Raw genomic sequence first — 20,903 nt, 5'->3', positions numbered from 1 at the left:
GACTGTTTTGTGCAGCTTTCGACCGCAACTTTCATCCCATAAACTTTTGTAGTCGAATTTGAAAAATGAAATTTTGGCCAAATTTTTGCTTTTTTGACAGGTCGGGGGTCATCAATTTTTTTAAAAAAGGCCAAACAGCAAATTGCTAAGTTTTCTTGGTTTTTATGCCATAATTCAGCCAAAAAACAAGTCCTAGAGCTAAGTCAAAGACTGTTTTGTGCAGCTTTCGATCGCAACTTTCATCCCATAAACTTTTGTAGTCGAATTTGAAAAATGAAATTTTGGCCAAATTTTTGCTTTTTTGACAGGTCTGGGGTCATCAATTTTTTAAAAAAATTTTAAAAAGGCCAAACAGCAAATTGCTAAGTTTTCTTGGTTTTTATGCCATATTTCAGCCAAAAAACAAGTCCTAGAGCTAAGTCAAAGACTGTTTTGTGCAGCTTTCGATCGCAACTTTCATCCCATAAACTTTTGTAGTCGAATTTGAAAAATGAATTTTTAGCCAAATTTTTGCTTTTTTGACAGGTCGGGGGTCATCAATTTTTTTAAAAAAGGCCAAACATCAAATTGCTAAGTTTTCTTGGTTTTTATGCCATATTTCAGCCAAAAAACAAGTCCTAGAGCTAAGTCAAAGACTGTTTTGTGCAGCTTTCGATCGCAACTTTCATCCCATAAACTTTTGTAGTCGAATTTGAAAAATGAAATTTTGGCCAAATTTTTGCTTTTTTGACAGGTCGGGGGTCATCAATTTTTTTAAAAAAGGCCAAACAACAAATTGCTAAGTTTTCTTGGTTTTTATGCCATAATTCAGCCAAAACAAGTCCTAGAGCTAAGTCAAAGACTGTTTTGTGCAGCTTTCGACCGCAACTTTCATCCCATAAACTTTTGTAGTCGAATTTGAAAAATGAAATTTTGGCCAAATTTTTGCTTTTTTACAGGTCGGGGGTCATCAATTTTTTTAAAAAAGGCCAAACAGCAAATTGCTAAGTTTTCTTGGTTTTTATGCCATAATTCAGCCAAAAAACAAGTCCTAGAGCTAAGTCAAAGACTGTTTTGTGCAGCTTTCGATCGCAACTTTCATCCCATAAACTTTTGTAGTCGAATTTGAAAAATGAATTTTTGGCCAAATTTTTGCTTTTTTGACAGGTCGGGGGTCATCAATTTTTTCAAAATGGGCCAAACAACAAATTGCTAAGTTTTCTTGGTTTTTATGCCATAATTCAGCCAAAAACAAGTCCTAGAGCTAAGTCAAAGACTGTTTTGTGCAGCTTTCGACCGCAACTTTCATCCCATAAACTTTTGTAGTCGAATTTGAAAAATGAAATTTTGGCCAAATTTTTGCTTTTTTCACAGGTCGGGGGTCATCAATTTTTTTAAAAAAGGCCAAACAGCAAATTGCTAAGTTTTCTTGGTTTTTATGCCATAATTCAGCCAAAAAACAAGTCCTAGAGCTAAGTCAAAGACTGTTTTGTGCAGCTTTCGATCGCAACTTTCATCCCATAAACTTTTGTAGTCGAATTTGAAAAATGAATTTTTGGCCAAATTTTTGCTTTTTTGACAGGTCGGGGGTCATCAATTTTTTAAAAAATGGGCCAAACAACAAATTGCTAAGTTTTCTTGGTTTTTATGCCATAATTCAGCCAAAAACAAGTCCTAGAGCTAAGTCAAAGACTGTTTTGTGCAGCTTTCGACCGCAACTTTCATCCCATAAACTTTTGTAGTCGAATTTGAAAAATGAAATTTTGGCCAAATTTTTGCTTTTTTCACAGGTCGGGGGTCATCAATTTTTTTAAAATGGGCCAAACAGCAAATTGCTAAGTTTTCTTGGTTTTTATGCCATATTTCAGCCAAAAAACAAGTCCTAGAGCTAAGTCAAAGACTGTTTTGTGCAGCTTTCGATCGCAACTTTCATCCCATAAACTTTTGTAGTCGAATTTGAAAAATGAATTTTTAGCCAAATTTTTGCTTTTTTGACAGGTCGGGGGTCATCAATTTTTTTAAAATGGGCCAAACAACAAATTGCTAAGTTTTCTTGGTTTTTATGCCATAATTCAGCCAAAACAAGTCCTAGAGCTAAGTCAAAGACTGTTTTGTGCAGCTTTCGACCGCAACTTTCATCCCATAAACTTTTGTAGTCGAATTTGAAAAATGAAATTTTGGCCAAATTTTTGCTTTTTTGACAGGTTTGTTCGAAAAGGCCAAACAGCAAATTGCTAAGTTTTCTTGGTTTTTATGCCATAATTCAGCCAAAACAAGTCCTAGAGCTAAGTCAAAGACTGTTTTGTGCAGCTTTCGACCGCAACTTTCATCCCATAAACTTTTGTAGTCGAATTTGAAAAATGAAATTTTGGCCAAATTTTTGCTTTTTTCACAGGTCGGGGGTCATCAATTTTTTTAAAAAAGGCCAAACAGCAAATTGCTAAGTTTTCTTGGTTTTTATGCCATAATTCAGCCAAAAAACAAGTCCTAGAGCTAAGTCAAAGACTGTTTTGTGCAGCTTTCGATCGCAACTTTCATCCCATAAACTTTTGTAGTCGAGTTTGAAAAATTAATTTCTGGCCAAATTTTTGCTTTTTTGACAGGTCGGGGGTCATCAATTTTTTCAAAATGGGCCAAACAACAAATTGCTAAGTTTTCTTGGTTTTTATGCCATAATTCAGCCAAAACAAGTCCTAGAGCTAAGTCAAAGACTGTTTTGTGCAGCTTTCGACCGCAACTTTCATCCCATAAACTTTTGTAGTCGAATTTGAAAAATGAAATTTTGGCCAAATTTTTGCTTTTTTGACAGGTCGGGGGTCATCAATTTTTTTAAAAAAGGCCAAACAGCAAATTGCTAAGTTTTCTTGGTTTTTATGCCATATTTCAGCCAAAAAACAAGTCCTAGAGCTAAGTCAAAGACTGTTTTGTGCAGCTTTCGATCGCAACTTTCATCCCATAAACTTTTGTAGTCGAATTTGAAAAATGAATTTTTAGCCAAATTTTTGCTTTTTTGACAGGTCGGGGGTCATCAATTTTTTCAAAATGGGCCAAACAACAAATTGCTAAGTTTTCTTGGTTTTTATGCCATAATTCAGCCAAAACAAGTCCTAGAGCTAAGTCAAAGACTGTTTTGTGCAGCTTTCGACCGCAACTTTCATCCCATAAACTTTTGTAGTCGAATTTGAAAAATGAAATTTTGGCCAAATTTTTGCTTTTTTGACAGGTCGGGGGTCATCAATTTTTTTCAAAAAAGGCCAAACAGCAAATTGCTAAGTTTTCTTGGTTTTTATGCCATAATTCAGCCAAAAAACAAGTCCTAGAGCTAAGTCAAAGACTGTTTTGTGCAGCTTTCGACCGCAACTTTCATCCCATAAACTTTTGTAGTCGAATTTGAAAAATGAAATTTTGGCCAAATTTTTGCTTTTTTCACAGGTCGGGGGTCATCAATTTTTTTAAAAAAGGCCAAACAGCAAATTGCTAAGTTTTCTTGGTTTTTATGCCATAATTCAGCCAAAAAACAAGTCCTAGAGCTAAGTCAAAGACTGTTTTGTGCAGCTTTCGATCGCAACTTTCATCCCATAAACTTTTGTAGTCGAGTTTGAAAAATTAATTTCTGGCCAAATTTTTGCTTTTTTGACAGGTCGGGGGTCATCAATTTTTTCAAATTGGGCCAAACAGCAAATTGCTAAGTTTTCTTGGTTTTTATGCCATATTTCAGCCAAAAAACAAGTCCTAGAGCTAAGTCAAAGACTGTTTTGTGCAGCTTTCGACCGCAACTTTCATCCCATAAACTTTTGTAGTCGAATTTGAAAAATGAAATTTTGGCCAAATTTTTGCTTTTTTGACAGGTCGGGGGTCATCAATTTTTTAAAAAAGGCCAAACAGCAAATTGCTAAGTTTTCTTGGTTTTTATGCCATATTTCAGCCAAAAAACAAGTCCTAGAGCTAAGTCAAAGACTGTTTTGTGCAGCTTTCGATCGCAACTTTCATCCCATAAACTTTTGTAGTCGAATTTGAAAAATGAATTTTTAGCCAAATTTTTGCTTTTTTGACAGGTCGGGGGTCATCAATTTTTTTAAAAAAGGGCCAAACACTTCTTCAGCTTCTGACTCAATAGTATTATCCAGATCATCTAAGAAAGAGATTTGATTTATTTCTAGGCAGGACATATGACTAATTTGGTTAAACCCACCTGCTTCCAATACCACCGCTGGCTTGGTATCCGACTGGTCCTCATCAGCTGCCCGACTAACTGGTAGACCCACCTCTATCTTGGGGCGTTTCCTACTGGGTCCCGGCAGATCGTAAGCTGCCCTGGTTCCCCTGACCTTGGGAGCAACAGGACCTTCTTCTACAATAACCGGCTGCTGTTTCAGTTCCTCCAATGTATTTGGTTTTGTATCTGCACTTGTTGCGGGAGAATCATCCGTCAATCCGCCAATGCCATCTGTCAGGGTTTTGAGAATTTCATAGTTGATCTTACTGGAGATCTTCTTTTCTTGCAGCATCTTTTCTATGGCTTCGCCGGCAGTGGATGAGGGTCCAATGACCTTCTTGCGTGGCTTTCGCTTCTTTCTCTCCGGCTTCCCCTCCTCACGCTCCTTGGCCAGCCGCTCATCCCGCTCCTTCTGCTCCTGCAAATACTCGGCATTGAGGTTCTTCCACATTTCCAACTTGGCCAACGCCTCTTCCTCGGTCAGCACATACTGATCCAGCTCGTCATCATTCAAATCGTCAGTAATGAGTTCTTGTTCCTGCGGCTGTTTAGCCTTCTCTACATCCTCCAGATCACTCTCTGTCACCCTACAAATAGCTTCGATATCCGGTCGTAGGCCTTCTATACCTGATACCAAACCACCTGGTTCGACCTTCTTTACGTCTTCGTTTTTGGCTATCAACTCTTTGATGACCTGTGCATTGGATTCTTCAATAAACTGCCGAGACTCCTCCAGTTCGATTTCATTTTCCGAGGCACTCTTGGGTGTACTTGGCGAACTAAGTGGAGTGATACCCTTTCCTTTGGTCAGCTGACGGTAAACGGAGTTTGAGTACTTGCCCAGGTCTTTCTCCAGATGAGCATCAATTTCCTTTTGTAGATCCGTGAGCTCATGCTCACCCATCTAAAGAGATAGAAACTTTAAATTAAAAGCAAGACACTTAAAAGATATTAACTCACATCTTTGATCCTCTCACGATCCTTTTTCCGTGCTGCCTTAAAAGAAGGTGGATCTTGTTCGCGTTCCAGGTCAACGGTCATAAACTCCTCCAGAGTCAATCCTCCTGAGGGCGTTTCGGCAAACTCCGAAAGGCGCTTTCGGAGCGTTGACTCGTGGATCTTGACCACACCTATCACATCAAGCATGGTGCGACTAAAGTCGTGCATACGAGCCGCAATGAGCAGAGCTGAAGGTCGTTTGGTAATCTCCTTTAGCACTGACTATTCATTTTGATTGTACGGTTCACTCACCTGCTCCACAGAGGCCAGTGGGTCGTCGTCCCGAGTGCATGCAATCCTTTTTCATGCGCTGGACAATTCGCAGTGCCGTCATCGAAACCTCGTGTGTTTTGGCGCCCAACTGCAGTCGATTGGCAAAACGCATAATGTACAAACATGGATCTGTAAGAAAAATAAAATTGATAATATATATAAATACGGAAGAAACCACAAAAAAACACGTTTGTAAAAGCCTTGCCGACTCATTGGAAAATACAAGTTACGCTATGGTTATTACTAGTTAACAGAGAGGTATTAATCATATTAAACAAAACATTTGAACACCCATTAGCAAAAAGAGTAGGGCTTCATTTTAATGGCTTAAAATTGTTTTAAAATCATAACCAAAAACAAAAAATATTACTTAAGAACTTTGAGGTTATGATCGAATAGCTTTACCCTCTGTTAGAGTATCGTAATAAAATCAAAAGATTTCAATAAAATGCAAGAGCATCAGACGAAGAACTTGTTGGGCGACCTTGAAGCTGGGTCGGTCTAGCCAATGAAACCGAAAACATTCAATAACCGGCCCACGTATCCATGGACAGCTGCCGAAATAAACAATCTTGAACCCGAACTTCAGGTCCGATGTTATTCAATTCATTCAACTTTTACATGGCAATGGGCGATACAGAGAGTCGGATCGGGAGAAGAGAGCAAAAAACAGAAGACTTTAAAAACCGAAGAGTCGTGTCCAAGTGCAATTTTTCTATCATGCGATAATTTGTTTGCACTCTGCACGAATATCACGCATCCGTCACGTAGTCCCGTCAAAGGTTTTGGGCCATTCATTGGCCTATTAAACCGATAATTAGCTTTATTTGAACTAGATGAAAGACAGGCCCAGCCAAGGAAACTCACAAGACAACATGTGCAATTAACACTTGGCCCAGTCATTTCGGCCAAACCAAAAAACAAAAGGCAAAACGCAAACTCAAACAGCAATTAACGCACAACAAATACGTCTGAAAACCGAAAAGAAGAAAAATAAAACAGTGCGAAACGCATTGGAAAATCAAAGACAGCAGACAAACGACCTTGTCAATGTTGGTATTTGCCAATAGTTTTTTTTATATTTTGTACTTAACTTACGGTTTACAATTTGCCAGCAAATTGGTCTGGGAAATGTGGCTTAGGAGGAAACTCAAGATTATAATACCGATTTTCTAAGAGCTCGAGTTGATGGTCACTTGAATTAAACAATTACATTTTACATAATTGTTTGAATAATTGTCCAAGTTAATGGCTAAATAAATGCTAGGCCCTTATCTGTTTTAATTATTCAAATAATTGCAAAAAGAAATATTATTTTTTATAACATAGTAAGTCTTTCATAATTTATACTCAATAAAAAAGCAGAAAAAACATAAGTGCTCTTTTTAAGTACATCTTTAAAATAACTGCTTTTGTGAGGCTTCAAAGATTGTATAATATGAGGAGAAATTAGACTTGTCCTAGTGTTATCAGGTTCCTAAACTGTTTTCATAGAAGATTCTAAAATATTTCGACTTACATCAAAATCAAGAAAAATAAATATTTCTATTGACTAGATTCCATCTAAATAGATTAGCAGACTTACCCCAAAATTTATTAATTTATTTTTACATATTCAGTGTCCAGTTATTTTTCTGTGTTTATCCATAACCCCTATCTCGGGGCCTAGCACGTTGTCCCGGAACATACTGCTAGTCCTCCGGCACTCCTGCCCCCAACTTAGTTGTTTGTGCAGAGCCACTTGACACACAAAGACATATGCTGGTAAACGTCAACCCCTACTGACCGAGAGCAACGAGGGCGCAGCATCCACGATAGGATTCTTGTCAAAGTCAGGCCAACTGTACTCCTCAAACAAAGCACACAAAAAAAATTAACTCCGTAAAAGGAGGGGAAAACTATTTTTTAAACACTAATGAATGGGCATATTTGTGGAGGCCCAGAAGCAGCAGCCCTCCCTCCAACTCTGGCCGTTGAGTGCTCCACTTGAAAAATGATGCCGCTGATGCTTTGACTTCGAACTGCGATCGGAAACTGTGACTGCATTGGCCCTTCAGCACAGCGCCCACTCATCTGCCACAGCTGTTACTCAAACTGCGGCTGATGCCGCTATAACTGTTACTAGTACACTCAGGAAAATAAATTATTTATTCATATTTATTTGCATTTCGTTTTATATAAATATAGATCGTTGGGAAAATCAATGGTTAATCATTTTTTTAATTTTTCCAATATTTTCACAACATTCAACTATCTTTAATTGATTTAACCGAATGATTTGACCGAATTTATAAGGCACTGGTAAATCATAAGTATTCGTTAATTTATAAGAATTTTTGGGATAGTTTCTTACACTGTACTGCTGCATCTTGACAGTTGCCAGCACGACTGCTGCTAATGGTTTCTTAATGTGGCCCAACCCTCTCCTCACAGCCACTCCACCTTATCCTACGCACATTCTGCAACTGCAGCTAGTGAAATTATTATTATTTAAACTTTAGTTTTGCAATTGTCATGACAGCAATTATCATTTTGGGTGGACTTACCCTTCCAAATCCACCTCCCCCTGGCTCCTCTGTTAATTGTGAAAAAAAAAATGTCAGCGATTTTGGTACAAAATTGCCTTCCACACCAACAATTATCTGCGTTTTGCTGCTTTAATTGTTTTGTAATTGACCAAGAACGCGAGATTAATGAGGAAATGCAATCTGAGGAAATGCGGCGTACAAGAGTCGTGAGCAAACACACAAAACCAACCCAAGCATCAAAATTGGTTAGCACTCAATAAAAATCAAATAGTCGCATTTATCGCATGCAATAAAATCGCGTTTCAAGGCGAGCGCAAAATGAAGAAAAAAAAATAACCGAAGCTAAAACCATATAGTCGATCGTGGTCGATCGGGTGGCGAGTGTCGAGTTGCCGGTTTTGGATCTCACTTGAAAAATTAGTAACTCACTACGAATTCGTTCGTTGACTCGCGCAGTCGCAGCCGCAAGTCGAAAAAAGTAGGTTGAAATCAAAAACGTGGCCGGTCGGACGTCGCGCATGCGCAAACCAAAAATAAAAAAAAATATAAGAAAAGAAGAAGCTGCGAAGAAAAAATCCCTCTTTATATATATTTATTTATATATATGTAAAGCCCATTTCATCAGTTGTCTGCGGTTTGCCGTCCATCCCAACAAATTACAAAAAGTGTGTATATTTGCCTGATTGCTTGTTAAAGTAATAATAATCGTTGACAAAGTGCGCGTAGCTCGTTTGTTTGTTCTTCTGTTGACGTTTTAATTTATGTGCAGTTTTTTGTTTTTTCCACTTTTTTCATCACTCAGCTGACAGCTTTGCAATGCCGGTTGAGCGTGAAGAAAAAACAAAAAACAACTAAAGAAAATTGCTTAGAGTGAAGTGCAAATATAACAGAGAAGCATTCGAAAAAAAATCCCCAAAAAATGTTTCCAATCTTCAATCTTTAACGAAACACATTCTCTCACCTGTTTCTCACATTAAAATATTCCTCTTCTTTCTCCGCTTACGTCATACAATCCATTGATTTTAACAGTTGCTGTGCCTAATTAATTGTTCCAATATTTAAACCTTTACGTGTCACCCGGAAAGTGCTTAGCAATGCTAAAAATAATCAGTAAACTAAAGAATTCAACTGAGGATACCACTTCATTGAATGCTACCCTCACCCCATCGGAACCAATTGAATTACTAATGACTGTCGATAATAATGATCGACGCCTCCGAATTGAAAAAATAAACAATTGGAGATCTCAATCAAGGCTAAACTCTCTTATCACACATGGAATATGTAGTCTCGCCGTGTAATTATCCGTTAGCTGCACTCTCGGTTAATTACCGAGCATTTGGCTGTAATTTACTGCTCATAACTATGATTTGTGTTTAGAGGCGCTGCTTTTAATGACAGCCCTCCCAGGGTTTGGGCTGCCCGAAGCTTGAATTGTTTTTTCTGTTTCGAAAATACTGAAATTTCCCGACCAGCCATTCAAAGTCCCCACATTGTTTTGTGTTTGTATTTCGAAACAAGGTAAACTTTAGAAACAACTAAAATAGTTAAAATAAAAGCCCCACCTAAAATAAAGAGAAAAAGCTGGCCAAGCAAACAAAACACAAGAGGATTGCGTCTTTTTTCACTCTGAACTCAAAGAATTCGCATTTAGAATTCCACTCAAGAACCGCACAAACTGGAGGCATGAATACTTAAATATTAAGTAACTCAAACTCGATGACAATTTATAAGTTTTTACTAATATACATGCTGAGGAGGAAACGAAAACGGGTTTCAGCCAACACCGAAATACGGCGATAAATATTTGACAAAGAACATGTCGCCAATAAGCACAGAAACCGATTTAGAATTCAGCAAATCATTCTGAGTTGAAAGACCATTCAAAGGGGGATTTTTCTGGGCCATAAAGAATCGAATGCAAATAACAAAAGTTACCAAGATCTTAAATCTTTAAGAAAAAAACTTAATTCGTCGAGTCATTAGACAAAATGCAACATGACTTACCAAATAATCCCAAGAAATATGAAAAGTGAGTGAGAAAAACTGCACGTTAATGTCTATAAAATTATCTGCAAATTAAAGCGTCTAAAGCCAAAGACTTCGTCTGAAAAGCTGATAGACTGAAAAGCTAAAAAAATCCAAAGGCAGACAGCTGACGGTCTGAATAATTGCGAAACAACCTAAGGGCACTCGAACCGAGGTCCAAACTCATATGGAAACACCTCAAACAAAAGTCGAGAGCCTCACACTAAATGGAACTCTGAAGCTTTACGAGAATTAGATACTCTGGTCCAGAAATGCAAATATATTCATAAGCTGTCGTAGAACCTTCGTACCAGCGAAATAATTATTTAATATAATTATTTTTCCACTGGGGAGTTTCTTTTATGAAAAGATTTCCAATATTGTTGATGAAAACTAGAAATATTTATATTGGAAAAATGTAAAGGCAGTAATTAGTCTAAGTTCTGATATAACTTACAATCATTGTATCTTCAGTTTATCAAATAGTTTGGTAATTTTAATAGTCTAGTAAGCAAAAATTCCCTTCTAAGACTCATAATCTTAAATCCAGAAAAATTATTATTTATACAAAAATGCCAACTTTAATTATAACTGTTAATCATGGCTTATTCTTAACCCCTTCAACCGTTTAACCTGTTAAACCACATGCATTTTTGACCCCATTTCGAGTATTTTTTAGATCAAAACCTTTTTATTTCGTTCCTTGAAGCCCTTATCAGATTACAGAGTTGGTTGGCCAGTCGCCATAAAAACCCAAAAAAAATTATACCAAGTTAGCAACAAATTGGCCGAGTAAAAATGAAACACAAAAATCAGACAAGCGCGAACAATTAAAGTGCAAAATCGGCAAATCAACGAGCTCTTTTTGGCCGACTGACTACTTGACCAGTCGGTCAATCGCCCAATCGACAGTTCGAGTGTTTCGGAAAAGAGTTCGACAGGTTATTTTATTGGCCACGTGAGCGAACGCTTTTTGGGATTTTGCTATGCGAGGGGCTTTAGAGTTCGATTGCTTTTTGAGGCTTAGATTTTATCCAGAGAATCAGCGGGTTTCAGGGGCCTTATGACACTTTTTGGTTAATCAAGCAAATGTGTGGTGATTGCAAAATGGCCAGCGAAGGGGAGAAAAAATGCAACAAAAGGAGCTCGTTAAAAAAGGGCCAAGAAATAATGAGAAAACAAAAGAGTCAACTCACAGTAACTGCAAGAAATACGAAAATAAAACACAAACTCTTCACTTTTTTTTTATTTTCTGCGCTTTGCTGTGTGATCTTGGTGATGTGGTTGGGTTTTTTCTTCTTCTCTTTTTTGTCGGGCATGTAATGAGGAAATAAAAATCGAAAGTGTTACGCGGGCGTTGGTTTGGGGTCTCGCCTTTGCCACCTTATTTTCGGTCAGTGTATGTGCGCGACGTTGACCCAAGAGACTTGGCCAAAAAGTGGGTCGCTCCATTTGCAATTAAAGAGGCAATGAAAAATAAAAATGAAAAGTGAAAAAAAAACCTCAAGCTGGGAGGAAAACAACAGCGAATACAATTAAGAAAAGGGCGGCCAAAGTTAATGCAAGCGGCAAATTCGAAATGCACCTTTATACCCAAAGTGCAATGGCAGTGCGGAAAATACGCATTAAATACAAAAAATACACACGCGAGAAAGAAATTAAACAAAACACGCTGAAATTGAAATGTGGCTGGAAAATAACAAAAGCCCACAGCTGATGAATAATAAACGTGACTCGATTGTTAAGCCATGAAATTAATTTAGCATAAATTGTATGTGTGTTTTGCATAGCAACTAAGAGGGTTGAGGGGTTAAGGCGATACGCTGGCGCTTTTTTTGGAAGAAAAACGCAAAATAGCTGCCTAGAATTATTTGCGATTTATTTTTGTATCAATGAGAGGCAATAGATTTATAAAAACGGATTTTACAATAATCTAAAATTCTGTTGATTTTTAGATGAACTAATTGTCATTTGAAATATCTGTCAAGCTTGATCTTTTATATGATTAATACAAATAAAAATATGTGAAAAATATTTCAGTTACTTTAATCAATCACTGAGATTGAATTACAGTATTCATCCTTTAACACCTCTGAGTTTACCATTACAAATTTGTAGCTTTCGTTTAATTGTTATTTTGATAAATGAAAGATGCATGACACCGCTTAATTGATAGACTCGTGATCTTAAAATCTGAAAGAGATACAACTATGCTGATTCTCTATTGCTTCGTTTAGTGTTACGAAACACCTATAATGTACTGAAATGCAATCATTAAAACCAAATATTCCATTTTCCAGTTAAATGCCAATTCAAGAACCTAACAAATCTAAAGCTTATAAGCTTACTTATTACTTAAAAATTAGATTCATTAATGAATATCTGTCTTACAAGTTAATCACCCAAAATATAGTCATAGATGAAGCTTCAATAGCTAAAAAACACTAATTTCTGTCAAAGGTCTAACTTAGTTCAAAGCCAAAGACCAATCGAAGCATGAAGAACTTCATTAGGCGACGACAACAAATTGCTTTGTTTTATTGGGGGCGTGGCAGCGGGGGAGGGCGTTGCAATACTTCATTTTGTCAGGTGGAAAGATATATATATATTCTCTTATACATATACATACATATGTATATCGCCCTCGCCACGAACTTGTTGATTGTGGCAAAGACAGGCCGTGACGAGTCGAAAATAAAGTGAGAGAAACAAAAATTATGTTCATGTCTGTCGCCGTTTTGTTTTGGTTACGGACTTCGCCATGCTGCCAATTAAAAATAGCCGCTTGCATAATTTCCGTTGGCAGAGAGTCAGGTGCAAGAGTTCTCCAGTTGACCCAAAAACTTTTAATTCCCATTGGTGGGGGGTCAAAGAAAGAGAGGGGCTTGACTTAATTCACTTCCTGAAGCTAATAAAATGCGACAAATGCGTGCGAGCTTGAGTTGAAATTGAAAATGTTAATGGAAATGGAGAAGTGAAAGTGCAGCCCGCAATTGGCAATTTTTCATTTGAGAGTAGTGAGCCCAAAGACTGAGCCAAATCGATTCCAAATTGTATCATTTATATCCATAAAAATCAGATTATGTTACATATCAAAATTACTACAATTGCGGTCAAACTAATAGCAGTGCTATTACAATTTGCGGTTACTGTTTCACATTAGGCGGTTTTCTTAATTTTAACAAACTTATGTAGTTCAAATTGTGTACAGCGGGTGGAGAATAACCGGATTAGAAACTATATAAGCCACGGTATAGAAAATACTTGGACCATCCCCAATCGATTTTGTGCATGTATAAATCAAATATTTAGCTATAGTTAAAAAAAAATTTAAATGGAAAAAATTTTTTTTTATATGAAAAATGATTATAAAAACTCTCTAAAATACTTGACTTCCAGAAATACGGACCATTTAATCTTAATGTTTTCGAAATAAGATGGAGTAAATTCTTATAAAGTTTAAATAAATATTAATATTTTTAACCAGGAGCAGAGGTAATGTAAAGATGACCCCGCATTCGACGACCATAAGATGATCGAGGCCTTTGCGAATCATTTGAGCAGCCATCTGGGACGCCACCTATTCTACTGGGCCATCGAATCGAGCAGCGCCACTTCGGGAAACTACGGCCTCAACCTGCGGCTCTCCGAGCTGATCAACAAGTTCCACGGCCCCCTCGAGCGGGGAGTGCAGGTGCTGGATCACCTGCTAACCCTCGAGGAGGACGACTTCGCCGGCCATTGGGGCAGCGCCTATGCGCACAACTATGAGCCGGAGTACGCAGCTCGAGTGCCGGAGAACGAGGAGCTGCCACCACCAGAACAGAGTGAGTAATCTTTATGAAATGCAGCTCTTGAATTGAAATTGCAGCAAATTTATTTTGCATTTTTGATGTAAAAAATATATGAAAGGTGTTTTAAATAAGTATTTTAAGTTGCTTGTTAAGCTTGTGGTCATAAGAAGAACGACCTTCATTTTAATTTAAAAAACACCCATTAATGGTTTAATAGAAGCAACTAATATTTCCAATAAAGCAGAAAGGCAGTTAACAGGGGTATGACTCAAAAATTAGCTTAGCCAAAGGTCAACAACATGTTTTTATTTTTCGGCACACATCTTCGATCTGCTGCCGGCTGGAGCTTCTGTTGGCTGAGCTGCTGCAGAAACAGGTTTTACTGTACATGAATGTGCTAAGAGATAAACAAACCTTGACAAGTAAGCTCGCTGTCCAAGCAAACACATCAAAATCGATTTCAAGTTCAGCGATATGTTTCTTCACAATAAATATTCGCAGGCCAGGCAATAAATAATAGACCAAATACGATTCGGACATGCAAATACCAGGTAAAGCCCCCAGCAAGGTTGATCACAAAAAGAGACATAGACTTGTAAAATAAAAGATATGAATATAGGGGTAGTTACACAAAGAAAAATATTAATTATTGCCACAAACCATTAGTTGGAATTGTTTTAAAGAAGTTGTGATACTTTTGCTGACACTAAAAAATTAAATATACCATAAAGAGTCGTGTGATGGACAGGCATTTTTGTAATTATTTACATGGTTTTCAGTTTTAATTTAAGACTAAATTTCTTTCTGTGTCAAATAAGCCTCTTGAATCGGCCCTATTAGCTCCCACACGTACGTCTTTTTATGGCGCGCCATGACGGAAATACATATTAGTATCGAGTGGCCGTGATATAATCAAAATGGATTGCGAAATCCACTCTTGACGTACTCCGGCTAATTCAAATTCAAAACACGCGCCTAAAAGCGACGCTAGCCAACACTGTAATATACTCGTTTGGCAGCACTTGAACCGTAACTATCGAACACGCATTGCAATTTGTTGTACCTCCAACTGTTGTTTACAAATTTAACATTTCCTCGAAATATAAGAAAAAACATTTTATTCTAGAGTAAATTAAAAATTAATATAACTAAAGCTAAAGGCGGAAAGCTAAAAATACTTTTGGTGGCGTTACGATTATTATAACCATAAGAAATACCAACAAATACAGCTGATCCGAATGCATCTCTGCTAAATAACGCATTCCAGCCCTGGAAGAATTACTTGTATATTCTATTCTTCGGGAAAATAAAAAATAAAAGATGAAAAAGTCGATGTAAAAAGTCATACGATTGACTTAAAGTGAAGGCTAATGTTTGAACAGCGCGAGCTTGAGTAAAGTCTCACTAAGTTACTGGGTTTTCTAATTCCGCAAAGCTCCAAAACGCAGTTTTTCCCTGCGATGGCCAGCAGCAGTAGTAACAATTCCACGGCCAACAATCACGGAGGCCACAATCCGTTGAACCGATTGTCCCTGAAATCCGCCGGAAAGCGAAATCAGGAGAGCATGTCGCATTCCCAGCCAAACGGTGGATGGATTAATGGTAAGGCGGAAAATCGAATATGGAAAAACAAGAAAAGGGGTCGGAGTAGGGAAAGGCAGCGGGAGGAGGGGTAGACAGGTGCCTTGTATGTCTGTGAGTTATTGATTTTTCACACAACTTGAACACCAGTGTCACCATTCAGGCGGGAGGCGTTGGAGGGGCGTAACGAAGAGGGGCGCTGTCTGTCAACACAAACAACAACAAAAACAGCAGTTGAATGCGTTGCTATTTTGAGACGCTCCACTTTTAGAGTACAGCAGAACATAAGTAACTAGAACGGTGCTCTTCTTTTATAAACTAACAAAGGTAAAATTCTAAAGTATAGATATATCTCAGGGTGGATTTGATAATGTAAAATAATGTTCATACCAATTGAACTTTCAAAGTTCAAGGATTAAAATTCAAAGTCAAAAATGTTGTGAAGGCGTTAAGGCTTAAAATTTAACTTTTTATTCAATAAAATTTTAAAAAAATAAAACGGCAAACTGATTTTACAACCATGAAACCGTATATAAAAAATTAGTCAAGCGCTCTTTGAACTTTTTACAAACTTTTTAACATTTACAAACAACATTTCTTGTTGATGATGCAAGTATTTTCAGCTTATGAAAGCTTCACTGTATTTGGGGTCTAATAATTGCGGAAAAAAAGGGGAGACCCTGGCATTTGTTATTTACGATGCACACGCAGCGGAAGTTGCACAAATGTGGCCGCGCGTGCTGCTGGTTTTAAGCGAACTGGGTGGGATATTAAGTGTAGATATAACTTATTTAACCCAAATAATAATATTTATCTAATCTCATTTACAGTGGAAACCCTCAACAATGGCAATGGGTTGCTTCACTCGCCGCCCCACAATCACCAACAGCAGCAGCAACAACAACAGCGAGGCGGAGGAGGAGCATCACCAGCTGGAGGAGGTGCCTCTGCCGGAGCGGATCACAATATCCAGATAACGCAGCCGATAAGTGCCCCATCCTCACCGTTGGCCTCACCAGGAGCCCTGAACAGCAGCAGCAGTGGAGGCGGCGCAGGTAGTGGCGGAGCAATCTCCGGTAGTCCTACAGCGTTTTGCCTGCCCTCCAGTTCAGCCGCGGCGGCTGTTGCTGCCATCTCAGCCACTCCCACAAGCGGCAGTGGATCGTATGTGTGCTCCGCCGGAACCAATTGGCATTTCGCGGCCGTGGCAGCATCCAATGCCATCGATACTGCTGATCCCAACTGGCAAGCCAGCAAAGCAACTGTTCTCGAGAGAAATGCAGCCATGTTCAATAATGAGCTGATGTCCGATGTTAAGTTCATCGTGGGTGGGGAGTTCGGTAAGGGTTCTTTACTTAAATTCTTTATCAATAACTAATCTAATGACCTATATATATTCCAGATATTGATCCCATTCAAACCATTCCCGCCCACAAATACATTCTCGCCACTGGCAGCTCCGTATTCTATGCCATGTTTTATGGCGGACTGGCGGAGAACAAGCAGGAAATCAAAGTGCCTGACGTGGAACCCACTGCCTTCCTAACGTTGCTAAGGTGCGATATTAAATATAAAACAAAAACTAATATGATTTATAAAAATTGGGAACTGTAACTATTAACGATTTCATTATTCTCCTTAGGTACCTCTATTGTGATGAAATCAAACTGGAACCTGAGCACATCCTCGCCACCCTATATGCCGCCAAGAAGTATATTGTCCCGCATTTAGCCAGGGCCTGTGTTAACTATTTGGAGGTGAAGTTGACGGCAAAAAACGCCTGCCTACTTCTCAGTCAATCGCGTCTGTTCGAGGAGCCCGAGCTGATGCAACGTTGCTGGGAAGTGATCGACGCACAGGCCGAGATGGCGGTTAAGTCCGAGGACTTTGTGGATATTGACCTTAAGACATTTGAATCGATCCTGTCAAGGGAGACACTCAACTGCAAGGAAATCCACCTGTTTGAGGCGGCTCTTAATTGGGCCTTGAACGCCTGCGAAAAGATGAGTATCGACGACACGCCCCAAAACAAACGTCGACTGCTGGGACAGGCGTTGCATCTCATTCGCATTCCTACAATGTCACTGGAGGAGTTTGCCAACGGCGTGGCGCAGACAGGCATTCTCTCGTCGCAGGAAACTATCGACATGTTCCTTCATTTTACCGCCAAGATGAAGCCTTCGCTAGGATTTCCTACACGCTCCAGGGCGGGTTTAAAGACACAGGTCTGCCATCGATTCCAGTCGTGTGCCTATCGCTCAAATCAGTGGCGCTATCGCGGACGCTGTGACTCAATTCAGTTCTCAGTAGACAGAAGGTAATTTAGAACCGTACTTTGAAGAAGAAAATAGCTAATCGAAAACTTCCTATTCCAGAATTTTTATTGTGGGCTTTGGACTGTATGGCTCATCGACTGGCGCCGCCAACTATAACGTCAAGATCGAGCTTAAGCGTCTGGGTAGGACACTTGCCGAGAATGATACCAAGTTTTTCTCGGACGGATCGAGCAATACGTTCCACGTATTCTTTGAGAACCCTATTCAGATCGAGCCCGAGTGTTATTACACTGCCTCCGTGATCCTCGACGGCAACGAGCTAAGCTTTTTTGGCCAGGAGGGTATGTCGGAGGTGCTCATGGGCAACGTGACTTTCCAGTTCCAGTGCTCATCGGAGAGTACCAACGGCACTGGAGTGCAGGGTGGCCAGATCCCAGAGCTAATCTTCTACGGACCTACCACAGTGACTGCAATGAGTTCACCTACAAATTCAGTGTGTGCCACTCCCATTGGTGGTAGTGGATCAGCGAGTGGAGGACCTACATCGACCGCGGCAGTCGGAACTGGTAATTCAAATGGCAGCAACGCATCTGTTGGCAACAACGCTAACACTTCTGGGGAGGATATGACCGGCGATGGAAGCACCTGATGCGCACAGCTCTACTGTGCCGAATGGCAGCAAAAGTGTTACTACCGTCACCAGCAGCAACAGAGGAGACCAACACAATACAAAACACAGCAACCGCAGCAGCTACAGATACAAAATCGAAACTCATGGGTTTTCAGTGCAACACAACAAAGCAAATTGGAGTTTTAGGCGCATATATATATATATATATATACCAAGATAGTAGAGTGCTCTAGTTTTCGTAATAGTCCTATATATAGTCATATATACACCTAAAAGCATAGACACATATATATACACCTCGGCAGTGCGTTTTAAAGCTCTAAGACAGTTGTCAAAACGAGATCATCTCAAAATGGAAAGTCATCCGAAGCAAGTCATTCGATATAAGGAATTTTCAATAATTGAAAATATTTCCTTCGATATCCCAAGTATATTAAGGAAAGTAATTTCGACGGTTTTGCAGTTCTAAAACGCACTGTACATAGTTTGTTGGTAATGCATATAAAGATATTTTCAAAATCGAAACAAGTTGAACATATACACCCATAACTATATACATAGATACAGATTAGTAGTTAACTCGAAAACTTAATACGTTCCACGATTTGAGAGGGCGGGATAGGGTAAAAAGGGCGCTATATAGAGACGCATACATAAATGCAATAAGTGAAAATCGGGCAATCAGTCAAGCTAGCGTTAACCAATATTCTAAAGTTAAAGGGAGAGTGGAAAAACTAACATAATATACCAAACATATTTTTGCCAGCATATACCTAACAGATATACACATCCGATCTGATAATGATATATACACGCATATTGATAAACTATAGACCTATACACTTCAAGGGATAATAAGCCATGTTAAGAATTGCATACGACGAATTTGAAAGCCAAGTTAACCAGTTTACGAAATAGGAAAAAAAAAACAAAATAAGAAATCAAACGATCTTGTACGAGTATGCGCACAAAACCTTCTACATACATATATATATTCGAATATTAATCTTGTAGTATGCATTATCTATTTCGTAGTTGTTCCATTATATCTCTCATACATACACATATGCCTTTCTACTGATATTAAGCCCCGTATTTTGCTGCTGTGCATTATTTTAGGCAGCTCTGCGCAACAATCAGTTTTACGTTCGACTTTTAAATTCCTTTGGAAATTGTACTGATTTTTTGCTTTTGATAAGAAGACAATTACGGTTTTTTTTATAAATATATCTATATAAAAAAAATGTTATCCTATATTGATTATGAATCTATTACCATTATGTACTCTAATCAAACAAAATACATTATTAGATTTTTGCGAATTTACTTTTAAAGAGTTTACAATTTTTGGGATTGGCCTAAGGGAGTAAGTAGCCTTACCTGATTGCCCAAAAAGCAAAAAGGCACTTAAACTAAAACAAGCTAGTTACAAAAATCAATTTGGGGACCTTAACAAAGCATTAATTGAATCTAATTACGAGCACACAATTAAAGGTAATTTAATTTCATAATAAAATATTTGCCACACCACTCTTATGGTTTTGTGCGGTTTTATGGCCATTTGTTCAATGTAAATTGGAATCAACCGAGTTCTTAAACAATTATTGAATATTCATAACGTGTACTCACCCACAGACGGTATGTTAATACAAAGGGCATGTGATAGCTTCAAGTAGGTGCGTCCCAGCTCATATGAGCAGATTTGCTGAACGTCGCTTATGTCAATAAGGAGATCTAGAAAATAATGCATAATTAGCTAAGGGTCTCTATTGGCAAATACAATGCCGAACTTACGGGAGGTACCCTCTGTCCTACAAGTCATATACACGCAGGCGGCATAAATGTGGGTGCTCTTCCTACCACGGGTGAGATGCCTGCTCAGCGCCATCTTAAAGAAATTTAAAGCAGTATCTGCATAGTGCTGCGATAGTTGCAGCTGTTGGCAGAGCAATGTTATATCCTTCTTCGCCTTCTTAATGGTCACCTCGCGGGATTCAGTGCCTGATCCCACCTGGAATTTTCCGTAGCCGTAGTTTGTGGCCCCACCGGATGAGTCGGCGGACACAAACTGTCCAATTGCGGCAGATCCATGACCAACTTCCTCGAACTGTACTTCGGAGACAATAAGGGAATCTTCCAGAACAGAACCACAGTTCATGCAAACTATAATAAAAGTAATACGTCAAATAACATAGCAACATTTATAAACCCACAACGTACCCCGATCTCCGCGAGCATTATCTTCCTCGATCTCGTTGGATCCGCAATTGCGACATTTTAAACCGGTAGACATGATTGTTACCTTCTCCTTACTTTCACCGAATTGTATTAAGATTGCACTACCGGCAGCAAAATCTTGTTATGAACTACTGTTCGCACAGTTTAAACCTCTTGTTGACTGTCAATTCAGGACATTTTTCACCTTTTTTTTAAACAATTTGCCATTTGTTGCCAATTAAAATCAACACGCTTGGAAAACAGCTGATTAATAACGTTTTCTAACACTGGTGGTAAAACAAAACGAGATAGAGATGTGAAAGTTTCGTGATCGAGTCGCAGTAGATGTTTATCATAAGTTTAATCTTTTTTATAAAATCT

General features: G+C 38.6%; 2 protein-coding genes across 5 annotated transcripts; one reads left to right on the top strand and one right to left on the bottom strand.

Moving 5' to 3' along the window:
• Window positions 1-2,213: 2,213 nt before the first annotated feature.
• On the bottom strand, window positions 2,214-20,789 carry LOC108111604 (transcription factor IIIB 90 kDa subunit). The gene is made up of 8 exons (XM_041819501.1): window positions 20,526-20,789; window positions 20,100-20,468; window positions 19,935-20,039; window positions 5,447-5,596; window positions 5,156-5,382; window positions 4,172-5,099; window positions 4,074-4,111; window positions 2,214-2,222 (listed from the first exon to the last, which is right to left on the bottom strand). The coding sequence occupies exons 1-8, from the start codon at window positions 20,596-20,598 to the stop codon at window positions 2,214-2,216; spliced, it is 1,899 nt and encodes a 632-aa protein (XP_041675435.1). The 5' UTR covers window positions 20,599-20,789.
• LOC108111603 (BTB/POZ domain-containing protein 6) lies at window positions 8,415-19,631 on the top strand. 4 transcript variants are annotated; one of them, XM_017221127.2, is made up of 6 exons: window positions 8,415-8,660; window positions 13,511-13,850; window positions 16,229-16,738; window positions 16,801-16,954; window positions 17,041-17,715; window positions 17,774-19,631. In XM_017221127.2, the coding sequence occupies exons 2-6, from the start codon at window positions 13,556-13,558 to the stop codon at window positions 18,321-18,323; spliced, it is 2,184 nt and encodes a 727-aa protein (XP_017076616.1). In that variant the 5' UTR covers window positions 8,415-8,660; window positions 13,511-13,555; the 3' UTR covers window positions 18,324-19,631. The 4 variants fall into 4 exon arrangements, with proteins under 4 accessions (XP_017076616.1, XP_017076617.1, XP_017076618.1 ...); XM_017221128.2 differs by having other exon boundaries at window positions 8,458-8,473; XM_017221129.2 differs by lacking the exons at window positions 8,415-8,660; window positions 13,511-13,850 and adding an exon at window positions 15,067-15,419.
• Window positions 20,790-20,903: the final 114 nt, after the last annotated feature.

Source organism: Drosophila eugracilis, unplaced genomic scaffold, assembly GCF_018153835.1.
Source record: "Drosophila eugracilis isolate 14026-0451.02 unplaced genomic scaffold, ASM1815383v1 contig_75, whole genome shotgun sequence".
Classification (NCBI taxonomy): Eukaryota; Metazoa; Arthropoda; class Insecta; order Diptera; family Drosophilidae; genus Drosophila; species Drosophila eugracilis.
The sequence above is the reverse complement of the archived record's forward strand: the minus strand, read 5'-3'. Positions and strand labels throughout refer to the sequence as shown.